At 36.9% G+C, this 18,714-nt stretch overlaps 5 protein-coding genes across 6 annotated transcripts; 3 read left to right on the plus strand and 2 right to left on the minus strand.

Annotated features, from left to right (window-relative positions):
* The first annotated feature begins 761 nt into the window (after positions 1–761).
* On the plus strand, positions 762–2,489 carry HCF164 (Thioredoxin superfamily protein). The gene is made up of 4 exons (XM_012979624.2): positions 762–1,111; positions 1,188–1,427; positions 1,762–1,865; positions 2,035–2,489. The coding sequence occupies exons 1-4, from the start codon at positions 923–925 to the stop codon at positions 2,315–2,317; spliced, it is 816 nt and encodes a 271-aa protein (XP_012835078.1). The 5' UTR covers positions 762–922; the 3' UTR covers positions 2,318–2,489.
* A 332-nt stretch (positions 2,490–2,821) lies between these two features.
* Positions 2,822–6,686, minus strand: LOC105955826 (Protein kinase superfamily protein). The gene is made up of 3 exons (XM_012979623.2): positions 5,436–6,686; positions 4,351–4,422; positions 2,822–4,239 (listed from the first exon to the last, which is right to left on the minus strand). Exons 1-3 carry the CDS (start codon positions 6,202–6,204, stop codon positions 2,966–2,968), a joined length of 2,115 nt encoding a protein of 704 aa, XP_012835077.1. The 5' UTR covers positions 6,205–6,686; the 3' UTR covers positions 2,822–2,965.
* A 2,021-nt stretch (positions 6,687–8,707) lies between these two features.
* Positions 8,708–10,604, plus strand: LOC105955782 (UDP-N-acetylmuramoyl-L-alanyl-D-glutamate-2, 6-diaminopimelate ligase). Its single transcript, XM_012979577.2, has 5 exons — positions 8,708–8,875; positions 8,967–9,019; positions 9,631–9,825; positions 9,924–10,004; positions 10,286–10,604. The coding sequence occupies exons 1-5, from the start codon at positions 8,816–8,818 to the stop codon at positions 10,446–10,448; spliced, it is 552 nt and encodes a 183-aa protein (XP_012835031.1). The 5' UTR covers positions 8,708–8,815; the 3' UTR covers positions 10,449–10,604.
* A 650-nt stretch (positions 10,605–11,254) lies between these two features.
* On the plus strand, positions 11,255–13,009 carry LOC105955784 (protein JINGUBANG). Its single transcript, XM_012979578.2, has one exon. The coding sequence runs from the start codon at positions 11,395–11,397 to the stop codon at positions 12,883–12,885; it is 1,491 nt and encodes a 496-aa protein (XP_012835032.1). The 5' UTR covers positions 11,255–11,394; the 3' UTR covers positions 12,886–13,009.
* An 813-nt stretch (positions 13,010–13,822) lies between these two features.
* On the minus strand, positions 13,823–18,478 carry RUS4 (root UVB sensitive protein (Protein of unknown function, DUF647)). 2 transcript variants are annotated; one of them, XR_016034580.1, is made up of 11 exons: positions 17,254–18,478; positions 16,376–16,522; positions 16,142–16,288; positions 15,909–15,971; positions 15,735–15,811; positions 15,033–15,138; positions 14,817–14,919; positions 14,537–14,685; positions 14,394–14,459; positions 13,966–14,294; positions 13,823–13,908 (listed from the first exon to the last, which is right to left on the minus strand). XR_016034580.1 is itself a non-coding variant. In XM_012979626.2 (10 exons), exons 1-10 carry the CDS (start codon positions 17,776–17,778, stop codon positions 14,055–14,057), a joined length of 1,623 nt encoding a protein of 540 aa, XP_012835080.1. In that variant the 5' UTR covers positions 17,779–18,478; the 3' UTR covers positions 13,823–14,054. The 2 variants fall into 2 exon arrangements, 1 of the variants encoding a protein (XP_012835080.1); XM_012979626.2 differs by having other exon boundaries at positions 13,823–14,294.
* Between the last annotated feature and the right edge of the window lie 236 nt (positions 18,479–18,714).

Below are 18,714 nucleotides of genomic sequence, written 5' to 3' on the forward strand. Positions count from 1 at the left end.
CTGCAAATTCAGTTTTTCCTTGTGCTTCTCTAAAATAAGTTATTTTAAGCTATTTTTTGAAAAGCATCCATAGAATTATTTTTTCTATTTAATTTCATTTTCCAGCATATTTGTAAATATCTACAACTTTTATAAATAGGCACTTAATATCCACTTAACTTACAATCAATTGTTTTTGCTTTCAAATAAGATTTTGTAAACATCATCTAAGTAGACATTAAATTTTTATTTCTAAAATTTAGAAATGTAGGCAAAAAAACTAGAATATCAACTTTAAAAAAAAAAAAAAGAAAAAAGCAAATCCACAACTGTTTTTCAAATTATTGCTTAAATCAATTTATTTTTAAAGAACCAAAAGTTAATTTCGCAAACATCTAAAACCAGAATATCTAATTATGAGAGAAAAACACTTAGAAAATCAATTTCTAAAAACATTTGCAACACCACCATCATATATATAAGAGTATTTATTATAATTTTTCAAACCAAATAATCTAGAAGATAAGTGTAGATATATAAGAAACCATGTAGTAAATGCACCATAATTTCCCAAAATTTAAATATTTCATATAAGCTCCATAAATATAAGATGATTAGTACTAAATAAGGTGCACTTTTCTCAATTGGTTTAGACTAATATTTACCCTTAGATTTATATTGCTTATTTAATTTTTCCTTAATATAAAAATTTTCGCCAAAAATGGAAAATAGAACGCAATTATTGTACAATTATCTATCCAATTAAATTAAAATAATAATTTATTATTTATTACTATAAGATAAATAATGCAACAGGAGAAAGGATCTGGTGGGAATCATCCGTATCCGCTAACTCAGGTGCAGCAACAACGGGTAGTACCTTTGACCATTTTGTACCACACCGTAAGCAGAAAGTCCCGCCGCTCCTCCGCCGCTCTCCGCCATGGCTCGGGCAGCTTCCACTTCTAGTACTATCGGCCTTCCCAGATTCAGCCCCTCATCTCTCCAATCACCTCACCAACCGCCGAGCTTCGTGAATTTCTCCTCCTGTGTTCAGAAGAAAACTCGCCGGCATCGCCGGATTTTCTGCCAAAACAACCCCGATCCAGTCGATTCCGCCGCCGCGGCAGACGTACGGCTGTCAATTTTGTTTCCCTTAGCTTTTGAGCGGCGATTATTTAGCGGCTAATATAAAGCAATTTGTGCAGGAAAAGCCGTTGATTGAGCCGGAATCAGGAACCAACGGAAGCTCGGATAACGCCGCCGCGGCAGAAGCAACTCCGTCCACCGGTACCGGATTTCCGGAGTATCCGGACAAAAACTTCAATCGGCGAATCGCACTTGGTTCTACACTCGGAGCTCTCGGATTGTTCTTGTCGGCGAGATTAGACGTCGGAGGAGGCTCATCGTTGAAGGAACTTTCCGCCGCCGCATTGCCATATGAAGAGGTTTTCATTTTGTTAACAAATTTGACAACTCTGCAAAAATTAATATTTGGGGAAAATTAATTAATTCAAAATTAATTTGACTTATAACAATTGAAGATTCATAATTGCTTTCCTCAATTGTACTATACCGATTCATAATCTCGAGACTATCTGTATTGTGCTTGCTGTTTAGTTGCCTATGAATTCGTTTGAAGATAATGCGTTTCGATCGATTTTGAAGTATTATGATCAACTTAAGCTTTTTTTGGATAGCAATTTTATTAATTGCTCACGTTTTGGGTTTGTTGTGGTTATCCGGCTCGTTTCTTAATCCTTTTGTGGTTTTGCTGTATAGGCTCTTTCAAATGGCAAGCCAACTGTTGTGGAATTCTATGCGGATTGGTGTGAAGTATGTCGAGAATTAGCTCCAGATGTGTACAAAGTGAAGCAGCAGTACAAGTAATCACTACTCTTTGGCTTAATATATATACACACGTATCGTATGTCTGTGATGCTTTAGTGTTTCTATATATACACGTATCGTATCGTATTTGCCCCCCGGTAAACACAAAATCCACTACTAGGGGACATATTTTGTAATCTAAATATATTGCAATTCTTTATATAGGGACCGAGTAAATTTTGTTATGATGAATGTTGACAATACGAAATGGGAACAAGAGCTCGACGAATTTGGTGTTGAGGGTATCCCACATTTCGCGTTTTTGGACAGAAAAGGTAACGAGGAGGGGAATGTGGTGGGGCGCCTTCCAAGACAATACTTGCTCGAAAACATTGATGCCTTAGCTCGTGGAGAAGAAACTATACCTCATGCTCGTGTGGTTGGACAATTTTCGAGGGCTGAATCTAGAAAAGTACGTCCGGTTTCTGATCCAAGAAGCCATGGCTAGAAAATTCCAGGTTAGTTTTGTTGAATCGAAAACTCTTGGGTTGGAAATATGTTTACAGTGGAATATAGATTTAACTTATTTTGATGTCGAAATAAGTATATAAACTGTATATCGTGTGTGTAAAATAGAAATTTCCAACCTGCTTTTATTGAACTTTAGTTGAATTGGTCCAGGTATTGTGTATATCTATCTATATTGTTATTTGTTATAATTTTTAGTTTACATTTTTAGTCGAACACTCGTGATCGTTACAAACAGACTGGACTTCAAAATCGATTGAATTAAAGCTGAATTTGTCTAACCTGGTATTGCGTATATCTGTCGTTCATTTACACACACGATAATGAAGCTTCACGCGATCGATGATCACGTGTTCTGCTTAACGATTTCCTTTTTTCTTTCTTGAATATTTTATCATTCTTGTTATAAATCTTTGGTTAATTACTATTCAACACCTTTCTTAAACTGTGTCAAAATTATTAATAAAATAATACAAAAAAAGAATTATAAATCATATTTTATTATGAACTTTGTAAAAAAAAAATTAAAATTCTAATTTTCAAATTTCAGTTCTTTTGGACCAAAAAATGACTAAAAAAAGATCACATGTATACACAAATAAAGGTTCAAAAAAGAAGCAAAAAATATTCAGCCTAACCGAGCTCCTTTACCCAACAAGCTGTTAGTTGATGGTGAGCTCTGTTCACTCAGCCAAGGATCCTGTACAGAAACCGGCGAACTCTCCTCCACCAATGGCAGTGTGCCACCTGGCGCCTTCACCGGAACAACCAACCTCCTACTCCCCACCCCAACCTTCTTATTTAACGATCTCTCACTCCCCTCGTAAGGCGACGAACAAGAAGATGCCACCGAAGATCCCATAACATTCTCGTCCAATGGGGCCCACCCGCTGAGCCTGATCTGCTCGAGCTCATCCGCCACCTCCACCATCGAGGGCCTCATATCCCTATGAAAAGCGAGGCACCTAAACGCCAGTTCAGCAACCTTGTGAATTGACGATAACGTCCACGCGTCCCGATTCGGGTCGAGAAACGGGTCGAATATCTCGTCGACCCGCCCTTTTCCGATCCGGTCAATGGCGAGGGCGGCCAAATTGACCTCGCTGTGGGCCCGCGAAAAGTCAACCGCTTTCATGGCGGTGATTATTTCCACTAGCACGACTCCGAAGCTGTACACGTCGCTCTTGTCAGAAAGATGGAAGTTTTGATGGTATTGCGGGTCCACGTACCCGGGTGTGCCTTGTGGGGCCGTCGAAATGTGTGAGTCATCGGTCATGCCGATTCTCGAGAGGCCGAAATCGGCAACTTTCGAGTTGAAATTGAAATCCAATAGAATATTACTCGACTTTATGTCTCGGTGGTAAATTGGAGGGTTCGTGGACGAGTGGAGGTGTGAGATAGCGTGGGCCGTCTCGGCGGCTATCGTGAGCCGCACGGTCCACGGGAGAACGGAGCCCCTCTCTCTCTGCAGATGCTGAGAGAGGGTCCCGTTCGGCATGTACTCGTAAACGAGGATTTGTTCCCCATTTTCGATGCAGCAACCCAAGAGGCGGACCAAATTGGGGTGGCTCACGGAGGATAGTAGCTTTATTTCATTCATGACTTGGTCAATGCTTTCATGGTCACGGTATCTTAGTTTCTTGATGGCTACGCACTCGTTGTTGTGGAGCTTTCCCGCGTAAACGGTGCCGTAGGCACCAATTCCGAGTCTTTGTTTTTCGGAGAAGCCAAACGTGGCCCTCTCGATTTCTCTGTAGGGGTAGAACGGTACACTTGGGTTTCCCCCCGCTTCGCTTATGAGGCGCTTTGTGCTTAATCGGCTCTTTAGAGTTGCGTTGCGTCTCCTCACGCAGTAGTAGATGACCGCTAGAGCAACCATCAACAACGCTCCGGCAATAATCCCTATTAAACAAAATGGATTTTAATCAATAGTTACATTTAGGAATTATAATACTTACTATTTACGATGGATGAATTTAATCATTTATCAAGAAAAGATAGAGGAAAAAATACCTCCGATAAGAATGCCAACTCGAGATCCGCCACATCGGCCGGACATGTATCTTCGAGCACCACAATCGGATACTGATACACGTGAAAATCGATAATGAAAAAAAAGTTAGTAGGTTGTTACATGTACTTTTTCACAGTTCACTACATCATTTATATATATATATATATATATATATATATATATATATATATATATATATATTTAACTAAACTAAAAACGCAGAGGTATTATTGTTCTAAATTCTAATAGTTCGACTTCGTTCACATCTACTATCAGTTTACGAGCAGTATCAACAACATCAAATATTCAAATTTTTCAGAATCTTATTTGACTAATATTCGAGATTATTTTGGAATCTCTCTTTCCTCTGACTTTCATGTACATCTGATCAAATCTCTCTAGTTACCATGTGCTCCTCGTATTTTTCATTAGAAAAACGAACAGAATTGCGTAAGCTTTGACTTACGCGATTATCCAATTAGCAACTAGCAAATTGCCAATTAATAAAGTACTTATAATCCTAATTAGCAAATCATACTTTAATCATAGTATATTATATGGCCACAGTCAACCTCCTTTTTGGTTATTCTATGTATCTTTCTTTACTTTCTTTTTCCATTTCATTTAATTAATTACCAACAAATCATTTTTCGACAAATGCTACTCCAACGATACGAAACTCAACGAGCACGCTTTAGACAAGTCACCTTCTCACCTGCCGATGATGTAAGAATTAAGAACCATACTCTATTAACCTCTCAATAATTTAACAAAATTTTCACTTTGCTTAAATTGAATGTCGAGTTTTTAACTTAAGTAAAACGCTGCGTATATATTGTTCAACTAACAACGAAGACGAACTTTCTGAGTTTCAAATTCAACTGTATTATCCAATCCAGTCCAACGAAAGATGGCAATGAACAGGTCAATAATTCCAACTCCCTCAGTTCACATTGGTCAAAAATTCAATTAACCCATCCGAAAACATGAACTCCATATACGACCAAAATAAACAATTTAAATATTCCAATTTTTACGATTATTTTAAATCAAGTAGCGCATAATAAAAATAAACGGAACTGACCTCTCCGGCAACCTCTCCCATCGGAAAAACCATCTCCGACGAATCCTTCTCTACACTTGCAACGAAACCCTATCGTACTTCCGTAATCAACCTTATTACAATCGGCATTAGGATCACAATCACATTTCCCATCAGCCCACCACCCGAGCTCCAACATCTGAAAATTCATCGCAATCGAAGTGCTGCCACTAAAGCTACTCGCGTCGTCACTCAAATCCACCATTATCGAAGAAAGAAGAACACCGCAATCCCCTTTCTTCCCCACTTCCTCATAATCCAAAAACTCAGCCGTATCATCGGGCCCACCCGAATAACAGCTAATATTATTATAATTATCATTTTTTGCGCCGAAATCGCATTTTTCGAACTTGATCCGAGAGCTGAGCAATCGTCGAGGGATCACGCAGTCGTTGATCGGCACATTGCAGTTCTCCAACAGAAGCCCGTTGCGCCACGTGGGCGCGAAGTTCGGCCCGAAGAGCTTCGACAGCTCCCCGATCGGACGGCTGCAATTTGCCGGGAGGCTGACCAGAATCTGATCGGAGGTCACGTTACGCACATCGAAGCCGCTGATTTCGATTTTCTCGGAGGCGGTGCTGCAATTCAGCTTGATTCTGCACGCGTCGGTGAATCCGAATGGGTATTGAACACGTTTTCCGCCGCATAATTGATTGCACGCAGATGAATTGGCGCTCTGTGAAAACGAATAGAGGGGTAGAATTGAAATTACGAGCAGCGGAGTGATGATTTGGTGGAATAGAAGAATCATTGTGTGTGTGTGTGTGTGTGGAGTTGGAAATTGGGGGAAAAAGGATCAAAAGCTTTTCAGCATGATGAAAAAGTTGACTTGTGGAGAAAGCATTAATGGCGGAAAAATTAAATGGGAGGGGGGAGCAGTTGATACTGGTGGGGAGGAAAATTAAATGCTTATTAATGCGGGGGGCGAACTGTAAATTTGAATAATCGGAGCTGAATTTCAAGTTTTTGATTTCTTCTCCGCTGCAGAGAAAAAATGGTTTGATTTGCAGAGAAAATTGGTCGAAGACGAAGTGTGTGTGTTTTGGGTGGTGTGTTAGTGTGTGAAATAGAAGGGAAGGTTTATTCGTAAATAGTGGGGAGTTGCGATTTTGCGCGTACAGAAATTGCAGATGTGAAATGACGGTTTTAGCCTCGTGGATTTTTGGATATTTCGGAGTGATGATGGATTTTTGACTATTTGTGCTTTATTATTAGAGGTTTTCTTAATATGTTGATTAGTATATAAAAATATAGATAGGGATTTGTTTGAATTGGTCTAGCTATCTAGAATGAATAGGATTGACTGCTTGTGGATAGGGGTGGGAATTGAATGGAATTTAAACTTTTGGGGAAAAAAAATTAATATGAAAAATCAAAAAAAAAAATTGAAAATGGAAAAAAAAAAAAAAAATTCGGTTACGTTTTCGGAAAGAATTGGAAGTTGTAATTTTTGAAATTGAATTGAAAAGAACATATGGTCCCAAATTCGGAAGGGAAAAAAAATTGAACCGGAATCGACGGAATTCAGAAATTTTGTTTTAATTTCCATTGATAATTGTGGTTTTGGATTGATATGTTTGAAAATTGAAATTATTGACTTTGTTTACTTTTTTTTTTTTAAGAAGAGAAAATTTTATTAGACAATATTGGCCAAATCATACGGAAGCGTTAGTCATTCTAGTGTATCAATACATTGAAGATGAGCAAGAGCGTGGGCTAAAGAATTGCCCGAACGCTTAACAAACGAGAAAGAAAAGCTCGAGAAAACATTTGCTAAATAAATGCATTTATCGATAATTGCACCGAATGGTAACATGTCACCTCCACCCGATCGAAGTGCCTAAATCACCTGCAAAGAATCACCCTCGAAAATAACTTTGTTTACTTATAAGCTCATAACCAGGGGTGTGCATTCGGTAAATCGTACCGAAATTTTGGTATGCCAATATTTCATACTAATTATCTGAATTGAAATATGCAATTCGGTTCAGTGAATAACCGAATTATCGAAATTTTATTAAAAAAATTTAAAATTTTGAATTCTATTTATTTTTATAGATTTTAGTATTAAAATAATATATTTTAGTATAAATATTAATATTATATATATAAATAACATAATAAATAAATAAAAATCAGTATTCGGCAAAACCGAATTATCGGAATTTCGGAAACCAAAAATTCGAATACCAAACCGAATAATGAAAAAAAATTACTCCACTTTGCAGTGTAATTGTAATATCAATTAGGTGTTAAAAATGGAAATCAAAGCATAGTGTTGACTTGGTCAAAATTAAATTAGTGAGAAACCCACCAGCTCAATATATTGACACTCTTTGGGCCGAACTTAATTTGGTGGTGGGCCTCATGGGCCACTACTTATTGCATTTGCCTCCTTCCTACCTAACTTTACGTTAATTTATTATACAAAATAATTTAATTGAAAAGATTTACCCATTTTTTGTCGTCTAATAGTTTTTTTTTTTTAATATTGAAAAAAGGATGAAATTTTGTATTATTTTTTGTTTGTAAGAAAATATAGTCCTTCAGGGTTTATACTATGCTATATCGGGTGAAATACTTCGGGTAGATTTTTATCATTCATATGCACACAAACACGCACATATTCATATTGGTGTGTGTAGGTGAACGGTAAAAATTCACTCGGTATAACCTTCACCAGGTGTATCATAAAAATAACCGAACAAAAGTCCGATCGAATCGAGCCGAACAAAAAAATGTACATGCCAGATTACCAATCCTTTATTTGGTGTGGTATATATATATATATATATATATATATATATATATATATATATATATATATATATATATATATAATTAAAAAAGATAAAAAAATAAATTTTTTTTGAATATTTTTAATAAAATTTTGATAATTCGGTTATTTATCGAAACAAACGGTACTGTATGAAATTTTGGAGAACCGTAATTTTTGTACAATTTTACCGAATGAACGTTCCCCGAAATTTATCAATTGGGGGATTTTTTCGTAAAATAATTAATAATTAAAAGGGAGCTTGTACTTACGCAACATATGAATTTTTTTTCGTAATTTAACCATACTTAGGTGTGGTAGTAATTTGGCCAATAACTAAGTAACGGTAGTAAGATGAAAATATTTCAAGTTAAAGTGTCCCTAAAAAAAAAAAAAGAAAAAAGAAAAAGAATAGTAATCAAGTGAATGACTAAACTACCCCTATTACCAAAGCATCTGATGTTTAGCTCTCTTGCGGTGCGCCTGACCGCATAGTATATTTATCCAACATCGCAAAATCCCAAACCCTAGAACCCCGAAAAATTCATTCTTTCTTCTTCGGATTTCAATTGAAGCGAAAAAAAGTATGTCGGACAAAGAAATGGACAGCGAAACCGATGCTCCCGAGGAGTTTTCCGTTCAACAGGTTTATTCAATTCTCGGCGAAAACCCTAATCGAAATCTTTAATTGCAGCTCTAACTTTTTTTTTTTTTTTTTTTTTTAAATTATTTTTTAGGGGATGCAACAAGACGAAGAGATAACAAAAGTTCAAAGAGAACATAAGGCCAGGTATTTGATAAAATGCCAACAGTTTGATTGAAGTAATTGTTTATGAATATTGTAGAAAAAATATTAATTTTTTTTTTATGTAGGTAGTGGGAATGTTTCAGTGAGTTTCGATTTAGATTAAATGAATTGCTAATACTATTGGAGAAGGGGAAACTATATTTTTGCTGGGCAATGGTATATTGGTAATTATCCCTTTGAAGATTTACTGTTGAAGGTTTTAAAAAATATAATGAATTCGATTATGTTCTTGGTATCGAAAATTGGGTTTATGTGGATTTTGTTGTTCTCGTGTTCGTCTTGAATATATAATGGGCATTTATAAAACCCCCAAATTTTTACTTTGCCGATTCACTATCGACTCTTTCGGCTAATTCGTTTATATAGAAGATTGTTTAGGTATACGCTGCTGATATTGTATCACTACACTTTCGTTTCTACGTTATGGTTTTTTAATTTGCCCGGTTCTTTGCGACTGCAGAAGATGGATTTTATTGTTGTTGACATATAATTTTTAGATGGTATTTTCGGACATGATTAAATAAGACAAATTTTGAGACATTGTTGAGGAATCGTGTTATTATGTCCTAACAAATGAAAGGAAACTCTTATAGGGTAGTTCGCGAGAGTAAAGAACGCCGAAGACAGTGGGCCCAAAAGTTGACCCCAAAATCGGTGCCCAAAGAAGAAAGCACGAAAGACGAACCGGAACCGGAAACAGAGGCACGAGAAGAAGGGCCGTCTAAGGGTAATAACAACAATGGAATGCTACCAGATGATATTGTAAAACTCCTTGCTGCTCGTGAGAAGTATGTTTTTTGTATTTTTGCGTGTCTATGTGCGTGTATTGTATTGTGTGTATATATTATGAGATGTTAATGTAAAATGTGTATCTATCGTTATGCAGAAAAGTTTTCGCATCGGATTCTGAGGATGAGAAAGACGATGATAAGACCGCCTCGAAAAAGAGGAGACTAAAGAAATCTGGGTATGTTCCGTCTCTCTCTCTCTCTCACATACACACACACACACACACACACACATGGGAGATGAATAGTACAGATAAACCTCTATAAATTAATACAGTCGGGACTAGGGAAATTCTATTAATTTAGCGAATTATTAAAATTATCGAGTTAATAATTTAACACATTTTCACCGAGTCGGGACCGAGAGAAACTATTATTTAATTGAGGTTATTAATTTATCGAGGTTCTACTATATATATAGAAAACTGTTTTTAAATAAAATTTGTTTTTGGTTTGACAGATCGGGGCCTGTTATTTTGAAGGAAATACCAGCTCCACAATGCGTACAAAATTCACTGGATTTTCTCGAGAAACGAAAAATGCAGATTCCGAGATCTTCAGCAGTTTTGAAGAATTCAAAGCAAGCACTGCGCCTTCTTTCGGCGTCTGGCTTGCTAAAGTAAGAACTCGTCAAATTTTGCAATTTTAACTTACTTCAGTCGAAGCGTGCACTTTAATGAAAGCTTTACCGGATCTTGAATGAGATAGATACAAGCCTGTTGTATGGATTTTTATTTGAACTTGTGAACTAAGAACTAAGAACTATATTCAAATTGTCACATTCTGATCCCAAAACAAAATTAAAAAATCAAATTGTCACATTTTTTTTTTCCTTTTTTACATTTCTTGAGAAAATCATATTACATTGGTTGCTTGATTTTTATAATATATACATTGTGAATAAACATGGCTCGATTGTCTAAAAATCGAGGAAAATTTATAACAAAAATATTATATTCTATAATGTATATAGTAGGATGATATTTAGCACGGACACAAAATCGGTGATACGAACATGTAAATATTAGAAGTATAGAGGTGTATTTATGAATATGCTATATAAACATATATAAGATTTTATTCTTGCATAAATTCTTTTTATACGTTTCTTTACAAATTTATTCAAAATAAATATTATTTTCATCTATCAGTTTACAATTGATAATTAAATCATGTAAACAATTAGGGAAACACCAAAAATATTTAGAAATTCGCAATTCAAATATTGTTAAGACTATGAAGCTTCCGTGCAATATACTTAGGATGTTAACTAATTATTAATTGAATTACCAAAAAAAGAAAAAAAGAAAGATCTTAATTAATTAATGGCCGTACTTTCTTTTACATGACGAGATATAATATCAGCCACCCTTCGAAAAAAATGGTTTGTTCTCTCTCTCTCTCTATCTCTCTCTCTCTCTCTCTCTCTCTCTCTGCATCCTTGTTTCTCTCTCTATCGATTTCATCGAACGAACAATCAATCTTCGTCTTCATCGTTTCGCGCAACCCTTTCTTGATTTGAAATTTCATCATCAGCATAAATAATATATAGAGATACCAGATCAACTGATGAAGAAGAATTCAACCACCGCCGCCTCGAATCATAACTATAACATGGTGGCAGCATCCGATTCCAACACCCTGTCGAGCAGACGACAAAGACCACCCACCACCACCAACAACAACAACAACCCCTTCCACCCCACCGCCGCCGGAGAAGAACAACCACACCGCTTCAGCACCGCCTCCGACACCGCCACCGCCTGCGACGACCTGTCTCCTCCGACGACTGACATCAATAATAATCCCAACCCATCATTCGACATCACCTCCGCATCGCCGCTCTCGAAATCTCCGTGGTCCTCTCAGGTGGCCCCCGAATCTCACTCCCACACCTGCCTGAGAGGCTCCCTCGTCAGAAAAGAAGGCCACATTTACTCGTTAGCCGCCACGGGCGATCTCCTCTACACGGGCTCCGAGAGCAAGAATATCCGTGTATGGAAAAACCAGAAAGAATTCTCTGGGTTCAAATCCGGATCCGGGTTCGTCAAATCCATCATCATCGCCGGAGAAACAATATTTACCGGACACCAGGACGGCAAGATCCGCATCTGGAAAGCCTCCAGAAAGGACCCGAGCCTCCACAAACGAATCGGAACCCTACCAACTTTCCGAGCCAAATTCAAAAGCTCGTTCAATCCGAGCAACTACGTGGAGGTGAAAAAACACCGCAACGCGATTTGGATCAAACACACTGACGCGATTTCGTGCCTCAGTTTGAGCGAAGACGGGTCGCTTTTATACTCCGGCTCGTGGGACCGCACTTTTAAAGTGTGGAGGATTTCAGACTCCAAGTGTCTGGAATCGGTCAAGGCGCACGAGGATGCGGTCAACGCTGTCGCTGCTGGTTTCGATGGGTTATTATTCACGGGGTCCGCGGACGGGAGCGTAAAAGTTTGGCATAGGCAAATTGAAGGGAAGGGAGTGACTAGGCATTTTCTTTCCCAAACGCTGTTGAAGCAGGAGAGTGCGGTGACTTCTCTGGCCGTGGACCCCGCAGGCAGCGTGCTGTACTGTGGGTCGTCTGACGGCCTGGTCAACTTCTGGGAGAGGGGGAAGTTTCTTTCGCACGGCGGGGTTCTGAGGGGCCACAAGTTGGCGGTGATGTGCGTGGCGGTGGCGGGGGATTTGGTGTTCAGCGGGTCGGCCGATACGAGTATCTGCGTGTGGAGGAGGGATCGGGAGGGCGGGGGGCATGTTTGTCTAGCGGTGCTGACGGGGCATGGTGGGCCCGTGAAGTGCCTGGCGGTGGAGGAGGAGAAGGGGTCGAATAATTGGGGCGGCGGCGGGGGACGGCGGTTTATGGTGTATAGTGGGAGCACGGATAAGTCGGTGAAGATATGGAGGGTGTTGGAGCAAGGGGAAGCCATGCAGCCTCCGGCGGTGGTTACGCCGCCATCGGCATGGCGGCGGCGGCAGCAACAGTACGTGGAGAGTAACGGCGGGGGGTGGTCGGATTTCTCTTTTGTTCAGACTTCGGAGCTTCTCCATGCAAGATAGGTATATATATATATCTTGCATGAATTAGCGTACTAATTGTGTGAAAGTAGAAAATCTTGTTTGCATGTGTATCTGTGCTTGCATGGCACGTGATTGACAAGATTAATTCTTTTTATTTTTATTATTTTTTTCCTTTTCTCTCGTGCAGTAAACATGGAAATTAAACTACATGCAATGTTGGATTTAGAGAGGTAGATTAAATAACTACCTAATAAACGCACATACACATAGGTGCGTGTGTGATTATATGTAGATCTAGTGTTCGTATCCATCTAGTACAAATAACAAGGTGTAGCATTTAATTTCGTATTGAATTGAATTCATAGGTTGCAATATGCTTGAAATGTCTTTTTAGGAAGGACAATGGGGATTATAGTTTTAGTACATCAATATTTTGTTTTATGCATATCCTCATTCTTGAAATTGTAATATTTACTAATAATGGAGAGATTTTATGCATACATCATATATATACATGTTAATAAATAAAAAAAAAAAAATATGTACTATTATCGATGAACCTTGTAATATTTGAGATCGGTTGATTAAGAGGGTGTTTGGAAAGCTTATAAGATGTTAAAACCGTAAAGTAAAAAATAAGCTATTAGAGATCTTATAAGATATTTTTTGTTATATTACTAACACCCCACCTTTTTTCAAATATCAAATAAGCTTAGCCAAACAGGCTCTAAGTAATTTGCGTAAATTTGTTATAAGTTGTATTGAACTCGAGTCAAATCTAATTTCTAAAAATCGTATTGAGCTTGATTTGAACGTTGATCGGATCGAGTTTGAACAAGTTGCCCAATTAACCTGATTGTTACATATATTTTCCTCGTTACCACCAAAATTCAGCTCGAGCCAAACTTCGAGTCTCATCGGAAAAAAAATAAAGGAAAAAAAATTCAAACTTGATTTGTTATGTTTAAAAAAAACGAACTGAAATTAATTTCTATTAATCGACCTCGATTCTGCTTTCAGCAAGTACAATATTTTACATACATAGTAGTAACTACAACTCTTCTACAACATGGATTATGATCCAAAATCAAGAAATAGTAGTGAAAAAAAAAAAAAAACTCGTTTTTCTACCGTCTTTTTTTTTAACCTTCGTATGCGCATGTGTAAGAATTCCCGACAGCGAAAATTAGAACACACCCTAAATAACCTCAGTCAGCCACAAAACTATATCTCGCCTGCTCCTTTGTGCTCAAAAGAATATTCTTGCAAGCCCACCCTAATCCCGACATATTATCGATTAAAACATCAAGATCAGCTTGTGCAAACCTCTTGCTTTCGTTTATCAATAATAACCATTCGCTAATAACTGAATTTAACGAGTCACAATCTTCAAAACAATAATCCTGATTGTTTATATCGCGCAGTAGTCCCTTTCGTATGTAACAAGCCTATATATGCCCGTAAAATCATCAAAATAAGACATTAAAAAAAAATCTTGCTTACGTGAAAATTAAGATTAATTAGTCGTAGAAAGACATTTTTTTAACCTGTAATAATCCCATGATAACATCTGACGTGGCAGCCCCTTCCCGTAGAGAGAGAAGAATCCCATGCTGCAAATAAAAAATAAATCTTGAATTTTTTTTTTAATGAAAAATGGCAGCATAAAAAGCTGTATTAAATTACGTACATCTTTTATTGCCGATCGATTATTTATGCTCTCCATGCAAATGAAGTAGAAATCATCGTCTTTTAAAAATCTCAATGTGGTCAAAGATAGCTTCGGTATTTTTCTCTCGGGATTTAAGCATCCGATTCTAATAGGTAGTAGCTCCCTGCCTAAATCAAATGTAATTTAATAATTAATAAATAAATAAAAGGCCGTATCGAATTCTGAGAAAGTTCAAATGTAAATTCACATGTAATTTTGGTTAAATGCAAAAAAAAAAAAAAAAAAAAAAAGTTCTTACCTTTGCTCCACATGAAATTAATACCTTCCTTTGTACTCACTTCAGCTGGTGAAGGAATATACTGTCGATGAATCCAGATATTTATTACTGACTCGAGCCGATCCTGCACGAGAATGTATTCGAAAAAAGACGAAATTAATTGCAAAAATATATAATTATATTCAGTTTAAACAAAAGTGGGAACGAAATATTTCGTGCAAAATAAAAAGGACTAACCTTCGTTAGTGTTTGTAAATGAACGTGTTTTAACCCTTGATAAATCCCGTAAAGGTCGAAAGCAGAGAAGATTGGATACACGACAAATGGTAGAGCTGCCAACATCCTATCACACAATCGAGAAATTAAAAAACCATAAAAAAGCAAGATTAATAAACGAGCAAATTAACCGCAAAAATTTATCCCACACTTTTGTTTTTTTTTTTAAATTAATTTTTTCTAATATAATTTAGGGTAAATTACAGCAGCCCCCCTGAGGTAAGGTCAAATTACCGAGAAAAAAAAACCCTGTTAGGGCAATTACAACCACCTCTCAAAAAAAATAAAAAATCCTACACTTTCACCCTTGCATTGTCAAATTTAGTGGAATCTTGTAGATTATGTGGAATATTCTCCAGTTTGTACCTGTTTTACCCCATCCGAGCTCCACATTATGAAACAAGATGATCATAACGTGTGTCTATTGGCTTGTATATATCAGATCGTGGTGCATCAGAAACTGCATGTTTACACAAAACGAGTACAAACTAGAGAATATTCCATATGTTGAATTTGACACCATAAGGGTGGACGTATAAGAAGATTCATAGTTGAAGGGTGGTTGCAATTATCCAAACAAGAGGGGTTTTTTCGTAATTTGACCTTACCTCATGGGATGGCCGTAATTTACCCTATAATTTAAGATAAACAGGAGAAGCAAACCTTTGATTGTTTCTGAACAAAATGTTGAGGGTAGCAGCAAGAAGAAGACCAACGTTATCAAAGCACACCGTTTGAATCTGGAATCGAACCAAGAATCAAATATACACGAAAAGAAGGAAATTTATTTAAAATATTTTAAAATTGTAATATGACGCCATTATAACTAATACACACCTGGGCTTTTGCAGAAACTTCGCCAATATTATCCGAAATGGCAAAGCTTCTGTGAACAGCAGACTGTCAAACACGATAAATTGGATATTTCCGTCACCATATACACAACGTATTTAGTAAATTAGGGATCAAAAAAATTATTAAATATCAAATGTTTATTCCCTCATTTTTTCGGGATAATTGTAAAGATTCGACTTTTAATTCATATGAACGACGATATGTTGAAAACTTACACCGGTTGCTAAATAGCAAGCGAGGCTTATTTGCTTAGCAATGTTAGCTATCGTTGCGAGAAGCAGAAAGTATTTCGGGAAAACGGGAGTCAACAGCTCAACTCCGATACTCAAGCTGAAAAGGACAGATGTCGAAAATCTAACCCTCTTCAATAAAAAAAAATATAAAAAATTGTTAGCAATACATTGAAAAAAAAAACATGAAAATATTGAAGGGAGAAAAGAACAATGTACCTTGAGATTGGTATCGAAAGCTGAAGCAAGGGTAGCGGTGTAAATGCAGCGGCTGAGCCGCCCAAGCCCGTCTTTTAAAACCCAATTTAGAGCGGCGGCAGATGGGAGTGCACGAGAATAGCCGATTCCTATAGCTCGAAACATTGCCTGATTTTGACCATTCAAATATCATAGTTAATCCTGAGTCAATACATGCAAGATAGTCAGAGTAATTCGGGACAAAATAAATAAGTTAATACACACAATGACATGCATATAATTCATCAGTTTTCAAAATCATTACAGCAAGCAAGATTCCGAAATTTACAAACAAATCTAACCTACAAGCAACTCCAAGGATTAAGATTAAATCAATAACATGATTAGGGAAGTCAAAATTAAATCGTATCCTAATTAGATAAAGACTTAAACTTCACCACATTCAATTGAAAAAAAAAATCAACCCAAATTCAATTCAAAAATCAGAAATTCGTCACTAGTCATCATACACAACAAACCAAAACTCTACAAAATTAGTGCAGAAGTTTACAAAGAACATGGTTTTGCAAGAAAATCAAGAACATGATTAAGGAAGTCAAATTAAATCCACCCTAATTAAATAAAGACTCGAACTTCACCACATTCAATTGAAAAAAAATAAAATACCGAAATTCAATCGAAAAATCAGGAATTCGTCGATAATCATCATACACAACAAACCAAAACTCTACAAAATTAGTGCAAAAGTTTACAAAGAACATGTTTTTGCACGAAAAACAAGAACATGACAAAATTAAACCATCCTAATCAAATAAAGACTTGAACTTTACCACATTCAATTGAACCAAATTCAATCGAAAAATCGGGAATTCCTCGATAATCATCGAAAAGTCGGGTACCTGAGTAGCAAGAACTTGTAGAGCGGAGCTGAAAACTCGGTGCAAGAACTTCCACTTGACATACTCCAAATAATTCCCACTCACTTTTCTCGGCAGGAAGAAATTCCTCACAGCAGCCGTACAAAACCTGCCGAATTTCCTAACCCCATCTTCAAAACTCAGAGAAGAATCCCACATCGAAAAATCATCACTCCCATCAACGGCGACGAGTTTCAGCTCTTCTCCGTCCCAAAAACACCTCGAAACGGCGCCGTATCCGGCGTCGCCGCCGCGTATCGCGACGGGGAGCTTGAATTTATCTGGGTTTCCGTCGTCGGCGAGGTGGTGGGTGGTGTTGAATTTTTCTTCGTGTTGATATCCATGGCTGAGTTTGAACGAGGTTGTGCTTAGCGAGTTCGACAGAGCCAAGGGTTTGAGTGAGGGTTTTGGTTTGATGGGTTTTTTTAGGGTTTTGATGAGGTCGTATTTTAGAGCCCACGTGGGGAATATTTGTGAATTTGAAGGCGCGTGTGCCGCCACCTTCATCACTACCAACAGTGGTGTGTGAACTCTGTAAGTACTCACTGTGTGTTGTGTGTGTTTTTTCAATTTTTGGTGCAAAAAAGAGATGGAAGAGTATGCCCTAGACAAAGGCTATTTTGGTCATTTCCTAGTCTTTTGGTCTATAAAATGGGAAAAAAATTCAAACTTTATTTTGTTCGGACAAGAATTTAGAGATTTGGTTTCAAGATTGATTTTTTTCAGGCAGCAGCATTATGTGCAGCAGAAGAGTTATTACTTCTGCAATGGAAGTTTCTATTGCCTCATTTCTAATTTATTTGAACTTTGAAGGATCATATGTTGCAAATGATTGCATACCAAATGAGGCAAGGGAAAGAAATGGGAAATCGGAATTAAATTTTTTATTCCAAAATCGGAAAAATTTAAATCGAAATTAACGAATTATTATAAAATATATATAATAATTGGAATTTACGGAGATAAAATCGAATCGGAAATTGGAATCTCGTATATAATCCAATTCCGGCCGACAAAAAATCGGAATAATTGAAATGAAAAAAAAGTTATTGTTCCAAAATCGATAATTTTCAAATCAAAATCGGCAGGTGCACAAAATTTAGTTTCGATATACCAGTTTGACTCTACAAGAAGGGGAAAAAAAAACAATAATCTTTTCTACTTTCTGTTGTTGTAGTTCATTTTTATTTATACTGATTTTTTTATCATAAAACTCAGAACAAAACCAGGGAAGTTATTTTCTAACTATAAAATGTATGTCATTTTCTAAGTACTCAAATTCATTAAAAAAAAAAAAACATTATCCTTAGAACAAGAGATAAGATCAAGACAACCAAATCCTATTACACTAATCATCAATAAATAGAAACCTGATTGTGACAGAAATACAAAAGTAGTTGAACAAAGAACAAGAAAAACCACAAGTGAAAATCTCTTGTAAAA

This window comes from Erythranthe guttata, chromosome 11, assembly GCF_056151865.1.
Source record: "Erythranthe guttata isolate IM_541 chromosome 11, IM_541, whole genome shotgun sequence".
NCBI classification, from domain to species: Eukaryota; Viridiplantae; Streptophyta; class Magnoliopsida; order Lamiales; family Phrymaceae; genus Erythranthe; species Erythranthe guttata.